The 19,251-nt window shown below is 34.2% G+C and overlaps 4 protein-coding genes across 13 annotated transcripts; 2 read left to right on the top strand and 2 right to left on the bottom strand.

Moving 5' to 3' along the window:
• The first annotated feature begins 3 nt into the window (after positions 1–3).
• LOC126848724 (mitochondrial E3 ubiquitin protein ligase 1) lies at positions 4–2,655 on the top strand. 5 transcript variants are annotated; one of them, XM_050589877.1, is made up of 6 exons: positions 4–73; positions 969–1,132; positions 1,245–1,450; positions 1,642–1,826; positions 1,947–2,151; positions 2,240–2,655. In XM_050589877.1, the coding sequence occupies exons 2-6, from the start codon at positions 1,028–1,030 to the stop codon at positions 2,565–2,567; spliced, it is 1,029 nt and encodes a 342-aa protein (XP_050445834.1). In that variant the 5' UTR covers positions 4–73; positions 969–1,027; the 3' UTR covers positions 2,568–2,655. The 5 variants fall into 5 exon arrangements, with proteins under 5 accessions (XP_050445834.1, XP_050445805.1, XP_050445796.1 ...); XM_050589848.1 differs by lacking the exon at positions 4–73 and adding an exon at positions 218–323; XM_050589839.1 differs by lacking the exon at positions 4–73 and adding an exon at positions 274–409.
• Positions 2,656–2,910: 255 nt separating this feature from the next.
• Positions 2,911–4,700, bottom strand: LOC126848744 (cytoplasmic tRNA 2-thiolation protein 1). The gene is made up of 6 exons (XM_050589891.1): positions 4,554–4,700; positions 4,229–4,460; positions 4,032–4,150; positions 3,763–3,951; positions 3,478–3,682; positions 2,911–3,379 (listed from the first exon to the last, which is right to left on the bottom strand). Exons 1-6 carry the CDS (start codon positions 4,599–4,601, stop codon positions 3,162–3,164), a joined length of 1,011 nt encoding a protein of 336 aa, XP_050445848.1. The 5' UTR covers positions 4,602–4,700; the 3' UTR covers positions 2,911–3,161.
• A 110-nt stretch (positions 4,701–4,810) lies between these two features.
• LOC126849011 (splicing factor 3B subunit 5) lies at positions 4,811–5,495 on the bottom strand. Its single transcript, XM_050590469.1, has one exon. The coding sequence runs from the start codon at positions 5,175–5,177 to the stop codon at positions 4,920–4,922; it is 258 nt and encodes an 85-aa protein (XP_050446426.1). The 5' UTR covers positions 5,178–5,495; the 3' UTR covers positions 4,811–4,919.
• Positions 5,496–5,694: 199 nt separating this feature from the next.
• Positions 5,695–19,199, top strand: LOC126848227 (cyclin-dependent kinase 12). Of its 6 annotated transcripts, none has more exons than XM_050588960.1 (11): positions 5,695–6,049; positions 7,034–8,411; positions 8,543–9,750; positions 9,826–10,253; positions 10,571–10,767; positions 10,841–11,045; positions 11,138–11,406; positions 12,141–12,308; positions 16,984–17,293; positions 17,789–17,909; positions 17,972–19,199. In XM_050588960.1, the coding sequence occupies exons 2-11, from the start codon at positions 7,039–7,041 to the stop codon at positions 18,190–18,192; spliced, it is 4,500 nt and encodes a 1,499-aa protein (XP_050444917.1). In that variant the 5' UTR covers positions 5,695–6,049; positions 7,034–7,038; the 3' UTR covers positions 18,193–19,199. The 6 variants fall into 6 exon arrangements, 5 of the variants coding, with proteins under 5 accessions (XP_050444917.1, XP_050444900.1, XP_050444936.1 ...); XM_050588943.1 differs by having other exon boundaries at positions 7,031–8,411; XM_050588970.1 differs by lacking the exon at positions 5,695–6,049 and adding an exon at positions 6,138–6,535.
• The last annotated feature ends 52 nt before the right edge of the window (positions 19,200–19,251 follow it).

Here is a 19,251-nt window from a genome sequence, read left to right as displayed (position 1 = left end):
TTTATTTCATTTCCAGTCAGTTAAAATTCGGGTTCTCTCCGTTCCTGCGTTTTAATATAAATTTTTTATGATTGTAAGTACATATTGGTATATCAAATTAAATGTTTACTAGTAATATTCTTTAGAATTCACTAGATTTTCGTTCTTAGTATGCAGTACATACTGTTTTCGAATTTCTTGTAATATTAAAAACTGCGAATATATACCATCTCTGAATACATATTCTAACCTATGCTAACTGAACATAAGCAGTGTAGAAAATAGAGTAGAAATAGAGGTTAGAGGTATATCTTTACGCTGTCCATGTCTACAGAGGGCCTATGGTATATCGCTTTGATTGATAAATTATCCCGATCCCCGATCAACTAAATCGAGCCATGAGCCATGACATCTCTCAAGCTTCTCTCTGGTAACAGATCCGCGATAAAAAATAAAGAATGAGGAATAAGAAATTCAACGCACAATAAAAAATATAAGCGATAGGTGTCATAATTTGTACACATCACGTAACAAAATTGAAAAAAAAGTTGCTTTAACAAAAGTCAAATCAGTCCTTGTCTTTAATATTTGTTTCCTGTTCCTTATATTTTTGATTGTGCGAGGGGCCTTAATAAATTGCTAAAAACGTTTAGAATTGTATGTTCAAAAATCTACTCATCGGATAGAGAAGCACTCGATTTACCAATGACGATGAAATCTTTGCTCTTTCTATTCTAATTGATTAAACGCTACTCTGATATCCAACTATGTTAATATCTTCGAACATAACCATGTTGTATAGTGCACATTTTTAATAAAAATAAAAAAATACGAATAGATTTTAGATTCTAGCTCGTTTATGCGAATCACAGATATCAGATAATAGCGCAACGATCTAAGAAAAAAACGCGGCAGTCCCTTCCCGTCTTCTCACAGATTCTTTACAATTTGAAAAATCTTTTAGGATGATTATTCTGATATAATTTCAGTCTAAATAAATTTGTGAAGATTGAAGCAGACGTAATGCATCCGAAAACGTAATCTAATCATGGAGTATTTGGGTGAAATAATTGCCCTTGGAATTGATACCATCGTATTCGCTATTTGTTTGAAACAATATATCTACTACAAGAATTCAATTGCGGCGGTTAAGGTAGACAAAATCATTCAAAATTTTGAAATACATTACAATTTAAAAAGAAATGTGCTTAAACATATATTTAAGATAGCTTGGAAGATAGAAGATGTATGTGTGCATTTTACAGAATGTTGAACTGCATGATATTGGATCAGATCTGAAAAATCTAATAGATAACAGTCCAAATAATAAAATAGATTATATTGCCATCAAAGGAATCGTAAAACCATTAGGAGAATCATTGCAAAGTATCAATAAAAAAGATGTCACTGGAGTTATACAGAAGTTTAGAGTTAGTGAACATGTTATCGCTAGAACATCGACTGGTTTCTGGTAAGATACACATGCATTTGTAAATTTTAATTTTAATAGTGATATGTAATAGTGATATAAATCGCAATCTTAATAGTGAAATGTAAATACCAATAATCTTTTTGATTCACTATTATATTTTATCAATTATTATTTTATCATCACTATTATACTTTTTCAATTGCTTAAACTAATTAATTGTAATATCGTAGGTCTGCTCATGAACGAATAATTCAAAAAGTATATCGTGTAGTACCATTTGTTTTGCAAAGGGGCTGGTACTCAGTGGAAATTGTAGATCCATTAGGTGCTGATATCTTAGATTTGGATATAATTTCTGATAATTTTGAACCTAGTGTACCAACATTTGCAGATCTTGTATGGGGATTTTTTACAGGTAATTATACAATAAGATGGACTGGGATTACATATTTTTCTTATATGTAATATTAAATTACTTACATGTCTTATAGAAAATACAAAATTTTAAAACTTAATTTATAATATTATTTATTAGGAGTGCGTCAACGTGGCATACAGTCTACGGAAAAAATGTTGCGTGAGAATTCAATTATTACAGCAATAGGTGAGCTCTCGAAGTCACAAACTAAATCTGACACTCTTATATTGCAATCTCCGTTAAATGGATCTCCTTTTTATATAACAAGCATGTCAATCACCACTTTGATACGGAATTTGGATGATCGTAAGAAGCTATACAGGTATTTATAAAATTCAACAAAAAATAATTACAATATTATATATTACTTACTTAAATTTGTATTAAACACATAATTTTCTGAAATATAGAATATTTTGTGTAATAAGTGGAACAATCGGATTATTTCTTGGAGGAATTATGGCAAGACGCTACTGGAAGAACAAACAAGAGCAAAGATTAGTGGAACAGTTACGACAGACGCTTGAGACGTCTCGTCAAGAAAGACGTCAAAGAGTTAGGGATAGGGATCTCAGAGAGGATCAAATATGTGTGGTTTGCAATACAAATGCTCGCGAAATTATTCTACTACCTTGTGGTCATGTATGCATATGTGAAGATTGTTCAGCTAGCATCAATAATAACTGCCCCATTTGCAGAACAGAGATCACCCAAAGAGCAGCAGCGTATATAGTATGAATTTTATTTTTACATACGTATAATTTTTATAAAACAAATACTTCTATTGTATTACACAAAAAACAAAATATATATAATATAGAACCAATGAGTGATAAAATCAAAATGCTACTGCTCTGTTTAATTCAGATTATATTAGGTTGGGGAAAAAGAAATCCATTATTTTTGCGTGCCATCTACCGAAAAAATAATGGATTTCTTTTTCCCCAACCTAATATTTTTACATAGATATTATATATACATGTAGCTTTATTATTCATAGATAAAAATCTAACTTGTACATGTGCATTAATTTTTATCAATATTCAATTTCTAATAAGCAATGTTAATACATATAAAGAGCGTTTATCACAAAAAAATATACATTATTTTTGTTAGCATCAATCTTAAAATTATGTATATATAATAATCTTTTGTGTGTATAATATTTTATTTCATAACTTATTGTTTGATAATTTATTATCATCTTAAATGTACCAATAATAGAATGTTTTTTTTATCGATAAGTACAATGGAAAAGAAATAAAAGGAATATTTTCTGTAAAAATATATATTGTATATAGCCTATGCTATATATTTAAATATATGAAAATCTTAAAAATTTATACTTTGCTGTCCATTTTTATCTATGTCCAAACCCATTATCTTCTTAGCTTTATTAGATTTACCAATACCAAGTTTTGGTAACCCTCTATTCAAACCTTCCAATAAAACACAAGCTTTACATATTTCTTGACTTGAAACAAATCCACATCGAGTACAATTCCTTCTTTCTGGCATCTTTACACTATCTTTCACTTGCAACTGCTCACCTAATATATAATAGATAAGATTAATAATAACATTATTATACAATTTATATAACAGAAATGTTTTAATATTTACAATAAATATAACAAGAAATTCTTACCTGAATGTATTATGTCTATAATGGATGAAGGTCTCAATTTCTCTAAATCCTTTAGAAAAGCTCGTGCATGACCTCTATAAGCATTTGGAGCATATATACATTCTGTAGAGAAATATACTAAATCCTTAAAATATGCGTACATGACAATTTCTTTTTCATATGCATATTTCAGTGGCTTACAACGCATGATGGAATCTGCACCTGTCTATAACAACATATTTGCATATCAGTCTCTAATTTATCAAGATTTCGATTTAACACATATGCGCAATAGTATATTCTTACAGTGATTACAGATGTACATCTCTGCAGTCGAGCAATATCGCCTCTTAAAACATTCATTAAAACTGTTTCAGCGATATCATCTGCATTATGACCCGTCACAATACAATCTACTCCCAAAATTGCAGCTCCTCTGTCTAGTGCTTGTCTGCGAAAAACGCCACAAAATGTGCAATTGTTTTTACGGCCAATCTAAAATACAATTATATATTCTATCACAATATACTTAACTAACATTTTAAAATATATAAAAGTTATTAAAGGTATTGTACCTCTGTAACTATAGAATCCATTGTCCAGCCATATAATTCTTTATAAGATAAGATTTTAAGTGGAATACCATAATCATCTCTGTTTTGTGCTACAGTTTTCAAACTATCATCCCTATATCCTACATAATGCATTTTATATCAAATTTGTATTACAAAAAAATTTATATATATATATATATTTGTTAATGTTATATTACCAGTAATTCCTTCATCAATGGATAAAAGAAATAAATCTAAACCATATTTGTGCCTTTCATTTAGAGTTTTCAAAACATATGCAAGTACAGTGGAATCTTTTCCACCTGATGCTCCAATGGCGACTTTGTTACCAGGCTTAAATAGTTTACCATTGACAATTGTATCATGAATTTCAGTCTCAAATGCCAAGAAGAAACAATCTTTGCACAATGTATCGCCAGTTTTTGGCCTCTAAAAGAGACACATTTGTTTTTAATCACATTTAATATTAAAAATTTATTATATAATTTTTTTTTTAAGTAAAATTTTGAAAATAATTTTTACCTTTAAAATAGCATCTCTCCCACACTTTGTGGAACAAGAGACAGGCATCTTGGTTTTATTTCTTTTGATATAGTTATTGATGATAAATTATAAATTCTTGTTATGTATCAATTTATTTATGAGTAACAAAGCAAGATTATATAATGTATTAATAAATTTCCTCGTTAATGTATGATCGAGGTTACATATCCACGTTGCATATGACACTCGATGAAAGACAAAGTCGTGTCTATCACACAATACACGTAATATTCTAATGAAATTTTCATTCAAGTTTATTCTTCCTCAAAACAACAATTGTGCGATTAATAATGCAGTTTTTTTTTTTAATCACTTGGAAAAAAACACGAGAAAGGGACATGCGATTTAGTCCTCCGGCTTCTCGGGTGGCGGTCCGCAAGGTTGCAGCATCTTCTCCATGAGATTGAATCTAACTCGCGCCTTGGCTTCGTTTTCGGCAATCGCGAAGAAGTTGAGTAAATCGTAATGACCCATGTACGAACTACAAGAATCCCGGTGCTGATTCACCAGCCATTCGAACTTGGTCGTATCCGCGTGTCCTGTGCCGATGTACTTGGATTGCAGATGTTCCAATTGACTGTGAATATTATAGCGTTCGCCCATCTTCGCGAAGCTTTCTCGCGATCTGGTCCCTCTTTGGTAGACAATCGAATTAACGATTGCGTTTGTATCTTTTACACAATTGTTTGCGCGCAAAAAATTTGTTATAGGTTATGTTTGCTCGCGAAAAGGAGTCTGTTCCATTTCTCTATGCGCAGTAGAGAAGTAGAGTGATGGAGAAAAGGAAACGAGCCAATGCAATGCGCTACATTTCATGCGATTCATGCGTGAATTTCACGCCGTGAAACGGAACGCACCCAATAAATAAGCTCGCGGAGAAATATTTCGCGTTTTTGTTAAATCAGTGGCTTAGCCAAAGATTTGTTATCTTTCACAGATTCTCTGCGTAAAATTTCAAAAGTTCCAAGTTCCAATGACTTTATTGGCTCGTCAGATTTGGAGCGATCCAATCCGAGCGTTCTACCAGACGCAGGATTGCGAGTATCAGGGAATTCCTTTAGATCTCTGGTGACTTGTCGCATTCCACCGCATCGCGGCGACACTATACGCAGTCGTTACGTCACGTCGATATGACGTGCCAAATGGTAAATGGCTTCCACTCGGTCGAGCTAGGATTTTATGATCGAGCCGAAATCCAATCCAAAGAAAATACATGCGATATGATGCGATCGGCCGCCGGAATCATAAAAATATGATCGCCTGAGCGCCATACGATCGCGATAGAGATTAATTTTTGGCCAAAACGCACCGGTCGTCCGCGAATTATGTGCTGAAATTGCTACGTGCGAGGAACGGCAACTACGACGAGAACGGGACGACCGTTACGCGCTCACGTCGATCCTACTGGTGCTGTTTTCGGGCCTGATGCGAAGGACAACGAGGCTCGCCACGACGTTGCAGGATATATATCGCACGTGAGTATGAATTACCGTCGCATGACTTCCCGGACGAGTCCTCGTCATCGTGATCGAATTTTCTTATCCCCCCCGGAAGAAGAAACTGGGCGAGTCCGTGCTAGAGAAATGGCGGCCGCGCTGGCTCGTTCGAGAAATTCGTGACCACGCGTTTGTCGCTTCCCATCGTCGATCACCAATTTTCTGCCGCGCTTTCCGTCGAATAATATTCTCGCCCATCCTCGATCCGGGTAGCATAAATGCGATCACTCGCCCGCTCGCTCTCTTCCACGCAAGATAATCGCGTCATTCAGTGATATCTTCTATATACGTACATCGATGTGTGCGTGAGCGAGCGCGGACGCGTGTGCGTACGTGTATGATTGTTGAACCTGAGTGTATATTGTGAGTGTATATATCCATGACGATCGGCCTCGAGACTGTGTCAGAGCACATTGGAGCGATATCATCATTTTCAATTGTTACTGTATTCGTACTAATGTCAGGGTAAGCCAGAAGGAATCTCGTGGCCCGCTCCTGCCGAAATATTTTCGCTTGCCCACAGAGCCTCAATGATGACTTTTGATAAATACAGCTATGTAAAGCCACCTCCAGCGCTCTGGAATACAATATTGTATATGTAGAGTTTATATATTTGACTAATAAAAAATATACTTGCAGAAATATTTGATTAAATTTATATACATATATACATATATACCTATATATATATATATATATATATATATATATATATATATTATTTATTTATTTATATACATACACATATCTTATAAATTTATAGCAACATCAATGTGCTACAAATGATAACATGATGCGAGGTTGTTATCTAATTTTTATGTTATTCATTTATATTATTCGTATTTTTGCCTACAACAGTTTGTCTCTATTATCGTGTTAATGCATTAAAAAGAAATATGAATTAAATTTATGAGATTAATACATATATCACATATATTGATATCTGTCTTTTATTTTTAGTAGGTGACATGCCCAGCACTCGTGATATTGAACGGGCCGAACGTAATGGGAGATTTCGCTCGCGAAGAAGAGGCAGCACGAGCAGCGACGTGAATCGACATAGCTTTGATGGTGCTGATAAGCGACACAGACGACATGGAAAGAGCAAGAATTCTGGAAAGAAGAAGAAGAAACGTTCACGAGACAAGTCATTAGAGAACGTGCCGACTGTAGCTTCATCGGTCGTTAAACCGTTGGTCGAGTATTCCGATGTAAGTAGCGAGGATCTTTCGGAGCCGGAAGCGGGAGAGATACAATCAGAAGATAGTCGCGCCAATAGCTATACGGATGGGGAAGTACCTGAATCGCTCCTTCAAAGGCGGTATTATGGCGGTAGCCCAGTACCTCGTACTCTCGGAGCTTCGCCCATCAGCCTGTCGCCCTCACCACCAGTTCAACATCGACACTCCATCAGCAGGCGTTACTCCTCGCCGAACGAGCAACAGCAGCCGACGACGATGCACGGTGCAACGACGCCGGAATACGAGGAAGAATCAAGACGGTACGCTCGACGGAAGGAAAAGAAGCATAAACGCGAAAAAAAGAAGAAGAGAAGTCTGAGTCCCTTATCGAATTCGGGAAAGAAGAAGAAGAGGAAATCCAAGAGACATTCCGACAGCGTAAGCCCTCATCACGTTGTTGTCGAGGACATTATTCTGAGCCCGGATCGTGAAAAGCAACCATCAGTCGCCGCCGGCACCACAAATTGGTCGGAATCGCCGCCGTTGCCGTTGAAGGATAGCACATCGCCGATCTCGCCAGCGACGCCACAGGAGCACAGGTGTCCCAGTGACGACGTGGAACTGGAGATGTCAAGGCAGACATCTCGAAACGTGACCCCACCATCTCTTCTACCGACACGGCAGACGGAATCACCGCACACGCCACTACTGCCTCCGCGTGCCACGACGCCGGAAAACTTGAATAAGGTCATGTCCGCCGTGCCGAAACACAGTAGTCCCGATCGACAGAAACGCAGTCCCAGTATTCACGTGATGCGGCGTACTAGTATGAGTCCTGCACCCATCGGTTCGAACCGCAGAAGACCGCATAGCCCGAGCCCACCATCGAGACGCAGAGATCACAGTCCGCCGCCGCGAAGAAGAGACTTCAGTCCTACTCCGGTACTTCATAGACTCAGGCATAGCCCGAGTCCTACCACAATCAGACGACGAGAATTTAGTCCAAGCCCCGTCACAGGCAGTCACAGGCGCAGAACGGACAGTGTCAGTTCTCCTAAGCGCAGAAGACGAGACGAGTCTGATAGACGCCATCGACATCACGACAAAGATAGGCGGGACAAGCGGAAGTCAAGATCGACTAGAAGTCCCACCGGAAGCAGGTATTCTCTCTTATTTATTTATGGTTATATATATATATATATATATATATATATATAAAGATGCATAATAAATATAAATAAAAAAATTTCTTGTAATACATTCAGGCGCGATAAACTTTTACCGATTTCAGATTACATCTGCCTCTATCTCGATCACGGTCCCGCAGTCCGCAAGGAAGATGGCGAAAGCTGTCTCGTTCGAGATCGCGTTCACGCAGGAGGAGTCGCACTCCGAAGAAATCACGCTCGCCTAGCAAGTCTCACAAATTGCTAAGAAAACATAAATCGAAAAGCCCGCGTCCTCGAATACCTTCTCCTTCCCCTCATAGATCGCGAGCTAGGAGTCCGTCGAGCATCACTGCTCGAAATCTCCGAGTGCAAGCAAAGATTAGCGAGACTAGTCTGTTTGCAGAACTCGTAAAAGATCGAAACATGAGAGAGTTGGCGTACAAAAAGTTGCAGGCCGCAAAGGAAAAGGCCGTGAATCAGGACGAGGTGCAGATTATAGAAGGCACCGACGAGAGGGATGATTGCGGCGGCAACGTATCCTCCGAGAATAAAACTTCTATTGACAATAAGGACAGACTTATAAATCACAAAGAGCAGCAAGCAAGGGCTTCAGAGAGCACGGTTGACGTTGTCGACATTCCCGTTCCGACGATGAGCGATGACGGCGCTCTAGTGGGTAAAACACCACCGTTGCCACCCATCGGTCAATCGATCGCAGTTGCATCTAATTCGACGTCTGCGGTGGCGAACCCGCTTGCTCCTCACGCAATTATACATACCTCACCCAACCCATCATCATCATCATCATCGATGCCATCCAATAATTGTCCGATCACTATGTCGCACAGTCCGAATTTTCCCGCTCCCGCTCCAGGTGTACAACCACCACTACCGCCCCCACCACCATTGCCGCAATCCGCCGATATCGCATCGACAGTTTTACCGCAAGTATCTACGCCTGTCGTGCCCATGTCGGTGCCGCCAATTCCATCGGCGCCGATTCTACCCAATATGTCTGTTCCACCGCCACCCATTCCGCCCATTCCCGTTCCGGCACCTAACACAATCATGTCCAAGTTCAATCCACATAACAATCTTGTACCATTGAAATCGGTGGATCCTCCCAAGCCTCCCATAGTAACGTTTACAACCAAAAGCCTGAAGAGATTACCATTGCCACCCGGCATTAACCAGAACGATTTGGAGAGCATAGATTCGCCTCCAAGTCGTTCTCCAACCCCTCCTAGCAAAACGCAATCCAAATTTTCGACAGCAACGACGCCAAAACCACCGCAGAAAAAGAGCATCAAGGATTTGCCGATGCCACCAGGTAAGATTTTTTAGTTTTTACATTTTATACATCTTAATTTCTAAAAACTTATCGTCAATTGCTTGAATTCTATAGTCGTACCTGGATCGGAAGATTTGAGCGGCGAAGATGATCCGAATGCGACGCCGCCGCGTTTGAAAGTCGAACGAATAGCGCCAAAACCCAAGCTGAAGAGACCGAAAATATTAAAGCGCAGAGGATCGCGAAATTGTCACGCTCCCATGTCAGCTTCTGGCGGCAAAGATTGGGGCGAACGATGCGTTGACGTGTTCGAGTTTATAGCGCAAATCGGAGAAGGTACTTACGGACAAGTGTACAAAGCGCGAGACAAACGAGCCGGCGTGCTAGTAGCCTTGAAAAAGGTTCGCCTTGAAAACGAGAAGGAGGGCTTCCCCGTCACGGCGGTCAGAGAAATAAAGATTCTGCGGCAGCTGAACCACAAAAATATTGTTAATCTTAGGGAAATAGTTACCGATAAGCAAGACGCGCTGGACTTCCGGAAGGTATTTTTTTGCCTAAAGTTATGTGTAATCTCTGTAATAGCATTTTATATTACGATTTATTTTTATCGATATTTTAATTATTAAAAAATATTGTATAAAATAAATATAAATCACTCACACACATAGCATCGAGTACATAGGATATAGCACGTGTACACATACACAGTCAATTATATATGAAATATCATTAATTTGTATATATAATTATCGCAAACAATACTTTTAGTGTCTGACAAACGAGCGTATGTATGGAATATCTCTAGCATATAACGCTAATTTGCGAAACTAATTATGTACAATTGTCTTTTATGTTTCAGGACAAAGGTTCCTTTTATTTAGTTTTTGAATACATGGATCATGATTTAATGGGCCTACTGGAATCCGGCATGGTGGATTTTAATGAGATGAATAACGCGAGTATTATGAAGCAATTACTAGATGGCTTGAATTATTGTCATAGTAAAAATTTTCTGCATCGAGATATTAAATGTTCGAACATATTGATGAATAATAAGTGCGTGTATGATCTATAACGAATTATTTGTTTTGCTAGTAATCATTGGATATAATCGTACGATTTTAATTAGGGGCGAAGTTAAGTTGGCCGACTTTGGTTTGGCACGACTATACAATGCAGAGGACAGACAGAGGCCATACACCAATAAAGTCATCACTTTGTGGTATAGACCTCCCGAACTTTTGCTAGGGGAGGAACGTTATGGGCCCGCAATTGACGTGTGGAGTTGTGGATGCATCTTGGGAGAACTATTTTCGAAGAAACCGTTATTCCAGGTAAATATAATACGCATCTCTTAATCATCTATTAAGCTGAAAAAATAAATCAACGTTAATTTGTTATTAATATTAGTAATTCTTTACTGTAGGCCAATGTAGATTTGATGCAGTTGGAAATGATTTCAAGAGTTTGTGGAACGCCCACTCCTGCTGTTTGGCCTTCTGTGATAAAATTGCCGCATTGGCATACACTTAAGCCAAAAAAACAGCATAGAAGACGTCTGAGAGAGGATTTCGCGTTTATGCCAGGGCCAGCCTTGGATCTTCTCGATAAGATGTTGGAATTAGATCCCGAGAAGCGAATAACGGCAGCTGATGCGCTCAAGAGCGCTTGGCTGAAAAATGTTCAGCCCGAACAGTATGTTATCCCTTGAGTATATAAGTATGAACTGTTAATTTCTATTTTTATCGACATCAAATCATTGCAGTTAATCAAAAATTCAAAAAAATTAGATATACAGTAAAATTCTACTATTCAGACCAATTATTTTTTTTAATAAATTCGAATTTTTCTCTTTTCTATTCTTCTCTCTTTTCTATTCTGTATATTTGTTATATGACTGTGTATAGTAAGAAAGAAAGTAGAACGTGTAATAAACATTTTCATTTTATATATATTAGAACAGAATGGAAATTGTGAAGACTCCAGAATAGAAAGACAGCTTGATAGTGATAATGAATAGAGGGATTTTATTGTATATTTTATTGTGTGTACATAGCTTGTAAGATTAAACTTTTGCGCAGATCAAATATCAATTATTTAATAAAACTGAAAACTTTCATCAGTATGTCGCTCACTGAATAAAATAAAGTACAAGATACATTAGTAAACATTTTATCAAAAATTAAAATTTAGAGAACAGTGAAATTTGAATGTAAAACATAATTGGATATCTTGCGCGGATTTATTTAATCAAACGAGCGTTACACACATGAAAATGTTTTTTACTTAGTTTTATATTCTAAGATATACAATATATTAACAGTCCATGCTTATATAGTCAAAAATTTTATCTTTTTGCATCAGTTTTTTGTTTTGAAAACTATTTTTTTTTGTTAAAATTTTTATCTTTAATTTTCACGATATATCAGGATGCCAGCACCGCAGCTTCCAACTTGGCAAGATTGTCATGAACTCTGGAGTAAAAAGCGGAAACGCTTGTTAAGGGAACAGCAAGAAAGTGCTGCGGCGAAGATGCCTCTCCTTCCCTTCCCGAATAAAGGAGGTTCCCACAAGGACGATCTATCAGATGTTGGAGGGTGAGTAGAACAGATAAAGAAAAATCTAATCCACGAGTTGCTGAGACACGTATATCCCAGTGCCGTTATCAGAAAACTAATTTGCTTACACACGTAGACGGCTATGTACGACGAGTTGTGCTTGACCTTTATTTTCTTTAGCGAGAAGTTGCATTGTCAGATGAATCTTTCTTGAAAAGCGTGGAGCGATATCGAAAGAAGGAAAGCAATTATATATTTCTGTGTGTTCCTGTCGATCCTCATTCGCATGCCAATCTTTCTTCCTTTTAACTTAATAAATCAACGAGTTAATTTTAATTTCGTTCACAGTCGTTCGAAACGACGATGGCAATAGCGCAGAACAATGGAAAATAGAGAAGCACGAAACTGTCGTTCTCTGTTCGTGCTGCTTCGCTCTGCAGAAAATGTTTATTGTTTATAAACGATTTGATTTTATAGACTGCCTGTGTGACATATTTAAATACGAAAAATTTTCCAGCGATAATAACTTATCACTAAGAAATATGTTATATTGTTTAACCCTTTGGCTGCTTGCACGTCAAACTGCTTTTTCTTAAGATTTCAAACAAATGGAATATGACTTTATATTATTTTCGCAGCCATTAGTAAAGAACGATACGCCAAAGTCAATTGATTAATTATTTAAAATTTTGATTGTTTGCACTATTGCAAAAAATTCTATAAACTTCAGCTATAAAATATTAGCTTGCATTTGTAGTTAAAGGGTTAATTATTTGCCTCACTTCCCTGTTCTCATGTGTGAAACTATTGGAAATAATTACAATGAGAATGACTGTTATAATTATATTATCATAGCTGATCTATAATTTCTCATATAATCGCCACTAATATGGTACAAACATCTATCTATATGAGAGAAAAGTATATATCCTGATAATCACTGTGATTCAGTCTACCATTCGATTCTAAGAATAATTGTAAAAATTAAGTTATCACAGTTTGCAGCTATAATTTAATTAATATACATGTACATACCCATCAATATATTGTACAAGAAGAAAGATATATACATATATATGTATGTATGTATATGTATATATATATATATATATATATATATACATATATGAATATAGAATATATCTGCATGCTGCGAAAAAAACGATGCACGCACTAATATATAATATATCAAAATGAAATTATTTGTATAATTTGTGCGCACGTGCATATAGATGTAGATTCTCTTGCAGAGAGATTTGTTTAACATCTCTATGTTAATATATATAAATATTTATAATGCATTTTATATTCAACCAAAAATGGTAGAAAGTATGGTTGAAACAAATAATTATTCGATTGTAAATAAATACGGAAATCACGTTCTCAATGCGTGATTTCTCTCTTTTTCTCTCTTTTTTATTGTTACTTTTCATAAGAAACTATCCAATTTATACCTATAGGTAGAGGATAAATCGACGACCTGCGCAAATAAACGAGCTCCAAGCCGAGCTCTATAATGTAAATATAGGCAATGTACAGGTACAAAGGAAATATGCTGTAGGAAGACGAAGAGGATGAGAATACGAGGAGATGAAGACTAAATGTATAATGAATGAATGAGTCGCATGAAGATATTAACTTTAATTCCGTTAATGTATAATTTTATTTATATTTGATCCAATTTATTCAAGCATTCATGGCATATTATATTTTAGTCATCCCCCTAGTAACTGTATTACAGTTTAGTGATTCGTATTATAGATAGTTACGCGATATGAATTTCAATATACGAATGATGAATCATTGTGTACATTATTATTTACGCTATCTTTTCTTTTTTTTTTTTTCTTTTTTTTTGCGTTATGTTAAGTGATACTAATTTTAGAATGAAATTTAGTCTTTGGATGTTTTCTAATGTAATAGCAATGTAAAAAAAGTGTAATATAAGACGTCCAAAGACATTTGCCTAAATATCTCTATGGGCAATTATTCTACTGAATCTTTAATGTGATTAAAACATTTTATTATTTAATTCTTTAGTTCCAATGTGCTTTATTTTTGTGCTCGAATTAGGTAATAATACTTTTCCAAAGAAACAATCCAATGCAAGCAGTATATACTTGCAGGCAATTATCTTGGACGATGCTTATTTATCAGCGTTTACTGTTTGATCTATACATGTATAAGAATCACAAAATATATGTTATTATTTCTACTTGTTCCACAAATATTCTGACAATTTTTATAATTTTCTCTGCCATTTATTATTTGTAGGAATAAATGCGAATATATTTCCATGTTTTATTTTTTATATGCATTTATAAGTATTGAGTCATGTTTTTAAAAATAAATTAAATTTATAATACTAACAGGTTTAAATAGAGCATAAAAAAATATGAGATTAAGATCGCACATTTCTATTTTATGATATATAAACTGATAAATTAAATTTTTTAATAGGCAGAATTCAAGAACAATTGAACACAGATTATATAATGTGTATATGTGTATTTACATGATATACTATATATATATATATATATATATATATATATGTATGTATGTATGTATGTATATATACACATATACACATACATATACATACACATTCTTATATACATTTTTCTGCTATATTAATAAAATATTTCAAAATATATTAATAAAATACTTCCGATTTTTTTTGTATTATTAAAGCTATTTCTTAATAATATATACAAGAAGAAAGCATACAAATCATTGAAAAATCATTTAGTATATACAAACACCATAGTATATTTCACATACAAAAAAAAGTGTGTGATATTTCCTGATACCTCATACACTTAGTATGACAATAAAGTTGATAAATCAAACTATGTAAATCCTTCCCTGCCTCTCTTAAAGAAAAAAGTATGAAAAAAACATTTGTCAGAGATTTGAAGGAATTTATGTGGAAAATAATAAAATCTCTCAAGTCTGATGTAATTTGCAATGCTTTCAATGCACCAATAGATCATAATGTAATGAGATAATATGCACATTGTATATTTATATCTTAGAGAGAAATATACTACACATATTAAGAATTAAAAAAAGACTGATTTTATAAAAATTGGTCTTTTATGTTATATTCTTTACAAAGAAATCTACAATGTAAAAGATTGCATTTGAAAATATGAATATGAATTATATTCTTAATAGAATAATGTTTATATATATGATAGACACATATTTTTTTTTTATAAATCTTAATGTAAAATGCTTTGGAAAATATAGTGTTTTAAAACGTAACATGTTTTTATATATAACTCTTATTAAATATTGTGTAACAAAATCTGATGATAACGTTTGTCAAATACATATTTATTCTATGATTAATTTTACTATATTGTCAGTGTGTAGTATAAAAAATTATATATATAGAAAAAAATAACTGAAATTATAATAATCAAGCTGTAATGCTTAATATTTCGATAAGATTTCTCTAAAATTGTCTCTCTAAAATAATATATTTTGAAAACTTGTTTATATAATTGTTTATATAATTATATTTGTCTATACAAATGTATGTAATGCATATAGAAAAATTATATTTTTAGTTATATTGTTGACGGATACTGTTTCATTATTCAATATATATAAGTTATCCAATGATGTAGTTAATATCACGAATATTCCACAAGATGATGCTTATAATTATGTAGCAAAAATTTATATAAGAATGTAAAATAATGAGGATAATTTATAATTATATAAATATACATATATACATATACAATATATATATATATATATATATATATATATATATATATATATATATACATACATATATATACACACACATAACATACAATAAAGCTAGTGTTATTTTCTATTTTGTGGAATATGTAGAAAATGGCATATAAGAGTTTGGATTCAGGATTATTTATAGGCAAAAGATAATTGGCATAATGTCTAATAGGAGAAAATTATGTTTCAGGAGATAATATAATATTGTGGCTGAATAATAGATGGACAAATTTTGTAACACTTATAAGAATATATAATAGGTAATGAAAGTTCTAAATCTTAATACGTGTTCACACCCAGAGTGTCCAATCTTATTATCATGTCTATCAAGTACATGAATCATATAACCACTCTCATGTGTGCTTAGCTAACCGAATATTAATCAAATTGCTTTATGATACTGTTTTATATAACATAAAATCTATTTGTAGCAATGCATTAAATGAAGAAATACTTGCGTTGTGCGATTGTTGTTTTACATAATAAATAATAACAAATAAAAATGTTATGTGACATGATTATATATTTCTCTGCTAATATATGTTATGTGCATGAATATTTGTAATTCTATTGCATTGGACTGGCTTACTTTACATACATTTTATATGGCTTATTAATTGCATGATTTTCACATTTTTTCATATTATTATTATTATATAATAAAAATAATTTAACGATATTTGATTGCAATAATGCGATCGAATATTATGCTTATAAAATTTCTGTAAGAATTTATGTATACATTTCATGATTTAAGTTAAAAAAGTTAAAAAAGAAAGAATATTATTGTTATCAAAGTTTTCTTCACTGAATCACTGAATCGTGTGAATTATCCAAAGAAATTACTATCATTATATTCATTGTATACAAATACACATATTAAGGAGAATAATTTATCTTTTGTATCTTTATTGAATCTTCAAATTTGGTGATTCTGTTACAGGTCCTCTAAGCGACTAAAAATGGAAGCAGGCTATAATTCACATCCAAGCAGGCTTGGTGCGGAAGGTCATTACGGTGAAGATAATTTGTTTAATCAGAGTGGACCGTATATAGTGTCTACACCATCGTACTATTTTAACAATTCACCGCCCGTCAAATCGCAATCGAATCTGAAGGGAGATAATCAGCCGTTGGAAATGTGTACCGAAGGTAATCTCGCTCGGAGGTTGATGATTCTTACGAATTCCTTGAATCAGGGAAAGCCTATTCGTGTCGACGATCTTCTGTCGCTTCGATCAGACCAGACTGAGGTATCTATATAGATTTATTTTATAATGTATTATATATATATATATATATATATATATATATATATATATATATATATGCATATAATATATATATATATATATGTGTGTGTGCGTGCGTGCGTGCGTGCGCGCGCGTGTGTGCGTGTGTTTAAAGCTTCTGTTTTTTCATTAATCATATTGAATTATGACGTGAACAGTAAGAAATTATATAAATATAAATTTTTTCCTGTAATAAATATACATCGAAATAAACTTTTTTTCGAAAAGGAAATTGTGACATTTCCATAGTTTCTTGCTTCATGGATATCATAACAACTTCGATGAACATCAGGAGCTTAAATATTTAAATATATAAAACTTTGTTATAAAAAATATTTCTTAATAATATAAAATATATTTTAACAATAAAATATTTTTTACAATTTTAAATATTTATTATATATATATATATATATATATATATATATATATATATATATATATATATATTTACAGAATGATCCAAAAGTGGTGCAGTTGTTGGGCGATCTACGCGCCGAGCTTCGTCTCGCCGCGAATGCCCGACCAGGTGGACAACTGGATCCGCATCTTCCTATACTGAATCCACCTCTTTTAGGTTTGTAATATGATACCCCTATATTTCTCGCATTATTATTACAGATCTCATTATCTTTGCAGATACGAATGCGCCGCACGGGCCGGGTAACTTCGACGCGCACGCGGTATACGCCGGCGACGATGCGGTCAGTTCTCATGGGAGATGGTCACAGCTGGCCACAGCCGGTGTTCGGAATGCTCTGTCGGCACTCATATCGTACTACGGTCTGGATAACGTTTACAATCCCGTCAGCTCTGTCGCCGCGATCGGCCGATTACCGCCAGGTAAACCGCCTGTGTAGTCAAACCTGGCGCAGAATCTTTTTTCTGCCCTCGACTTTCTCGCAACAATCCGCGTTCAGATCGTAATGATTTATGCAAAGTCACTACGCGGTACAAAATCTGCATATGTGCGTGCAAAATTGAAAGGTATGAAAAAGAGAGAGAAATCTATATAAATATATCGCTATTTTTTAAATTGTATTAGCGATGGGAAGAAAAATGAAGAAAGAAAGAGAGAGGGGGGGGGGAGAGTAATAGTATCATCCATATCATGGATCTGTTTATAGCCTTCGTTATCATCACTTCGTTAATTATAAGTGCACGCTCAGTGTATAATTGTACGATACGCGATCAGATATTTAGAATGTACGAATTTTTTCCTTAAATGACAATGATATTATAGCCGTTTGTGCACACCTTGAATTATTAACGATATGATACGATTGTTTCTCGAAGTCATTATTCGATCGGTCATGGCGATGAATGGTGTTCTTTTCTGACATTTCTTTCTCGCATCATATTATGAAAGATCTGTGATACACATATGTACATAAATATACATTACATCTATATATATAAATATATATATATATATATATATATATATATATATATATATATATATATATTCTGCGATTGTAGAAACCTGAATTTCTCAAATGGAGCTTGATCTTTCCCGACTTGTTCCCACTCTTCGATGAAAAAGAAAAGACTTTTGTTTGCGATACTCGACGCGCAAGATCTTAAGAATTTGTATTCTGTTGTTATCGTAATCTCCCGAATAAAAGAGAAAGAGAGAGAATTTTATTTTTAAGGAAAGTTAAGCGAGATGCGCTGACAAGAACGCTGGTTGATTATAAATTTGCGTAACAAAATGATAATGCTAAGAAAAAAAATGTGAATATTTATTTATTGCTTAAGATTTTTTATATAAGACGCTAGCGCTTATTTATTATAAACATATTTACGGTGTACAATGTACATATTTATATGCTAAGGATATACAATAAAAATATCGATAGAAAAATGTCTCAAGCTTCGATAAATCGAAATATGTATATTTATAATATAGTATGCAA

This window comes from Cataglyphis hispanica, chromosome 1 (genome assembly GCF_021464435.1).
Source record: "Cataglyphis hispanica isolate Lineage 1 chromosome 1, ULB_Chis1_1.0, whole genome shotgun sequence".
NCBI lineage: Eukaryota > Metazoa > Arthropoda > Insecta > Hymenoptera > Formicidae > Cataglyphis > Cataglyphis hispanica.
This window is presented reverse-complemented; position numbering and strand designations above follow the sequence as displayed.

What these genes read in the sequence shown, in the direction of transcription:
- LOC126849011 (XM_050590469.1), bottom strand. Translation starts at nt 5,177, where the DNA reads ATGGGCGAACGCTATAATATTCACAGTCAATTGGAACATCTGCAATCC.
- LOC126848744 (XM_050589891.1), bottom strand. Translation starts at nt 4,601, where the DNA reads ATGCCTGTCTCTTGTTCCACAAAGTGTGGGAGAGATGCTATTTTAAAG. An exon ending in GGAGAGATGCTATTTTAAAG is followed by an intron (nt 4,461 to 4,553) that starts GTAAAAATTATT and finishes TGTCTCTTTTAG; the next exon opens with AGGCCAAAAACTGGCGATAC. An exon ending in TGGATTCTATAGTTACAGAG is followed by an intron (nt 3,952 to 4,031) that starts GTACAATACCTT and finishes ATTGTATTTTAG; the next exon opens with ATTGGCCGTAAAAACAATTG.
- LOC126848227 (XM_050588960.1), top strand. Translation starts at nt 7,039, where the DNA reads ATGCCCAGCACTCGTGATATTGAACGGGCCGAACGTAATGGGAGATTT. An exon ending in ACGCGCTGGACTTCCGGAAG is followed by an intron (nt 10,254 to 10,570) that starts GTATTTTTTTGC and finishes TTTATGTTTCAG; the next exon opens with GACAAAGGTTCCTTTTATTT. An exon ending in AACATATTGATGAATAATAA is followed by an intron (nt 10,768 to 10,840) that starts GTGCGTGTATGA and finishes GATTTTAATTAG; the next exon opens with GGGCGAAGTTAAGTTGGCCG.
- LOC126848724 (XM_050589877.1), top strand. Translation starts at nt 1,028, where the DNA reads ATGGAGTATTTGGGTGAAATAATTGCCCTTGGAATTGATACCATCGTA. An exon ending in ATTCAATTGCGGCGGTTAAG is followed by an intron (nt 1,133 to 1,244) that starts GTAGACAAAATC and finishes TGCATTTTACAG; the next exon opens with AATGTTGAACTGCATGATAT. An exon ending in GATCGTAAGAAGCTATACAG is followed by an intron (nt 2,152 to 2,239) that starts GTATTTATAAAA and finishes TCTGAAATATAG; the next exon opens with AATATTTTGTGTAATAAGTG.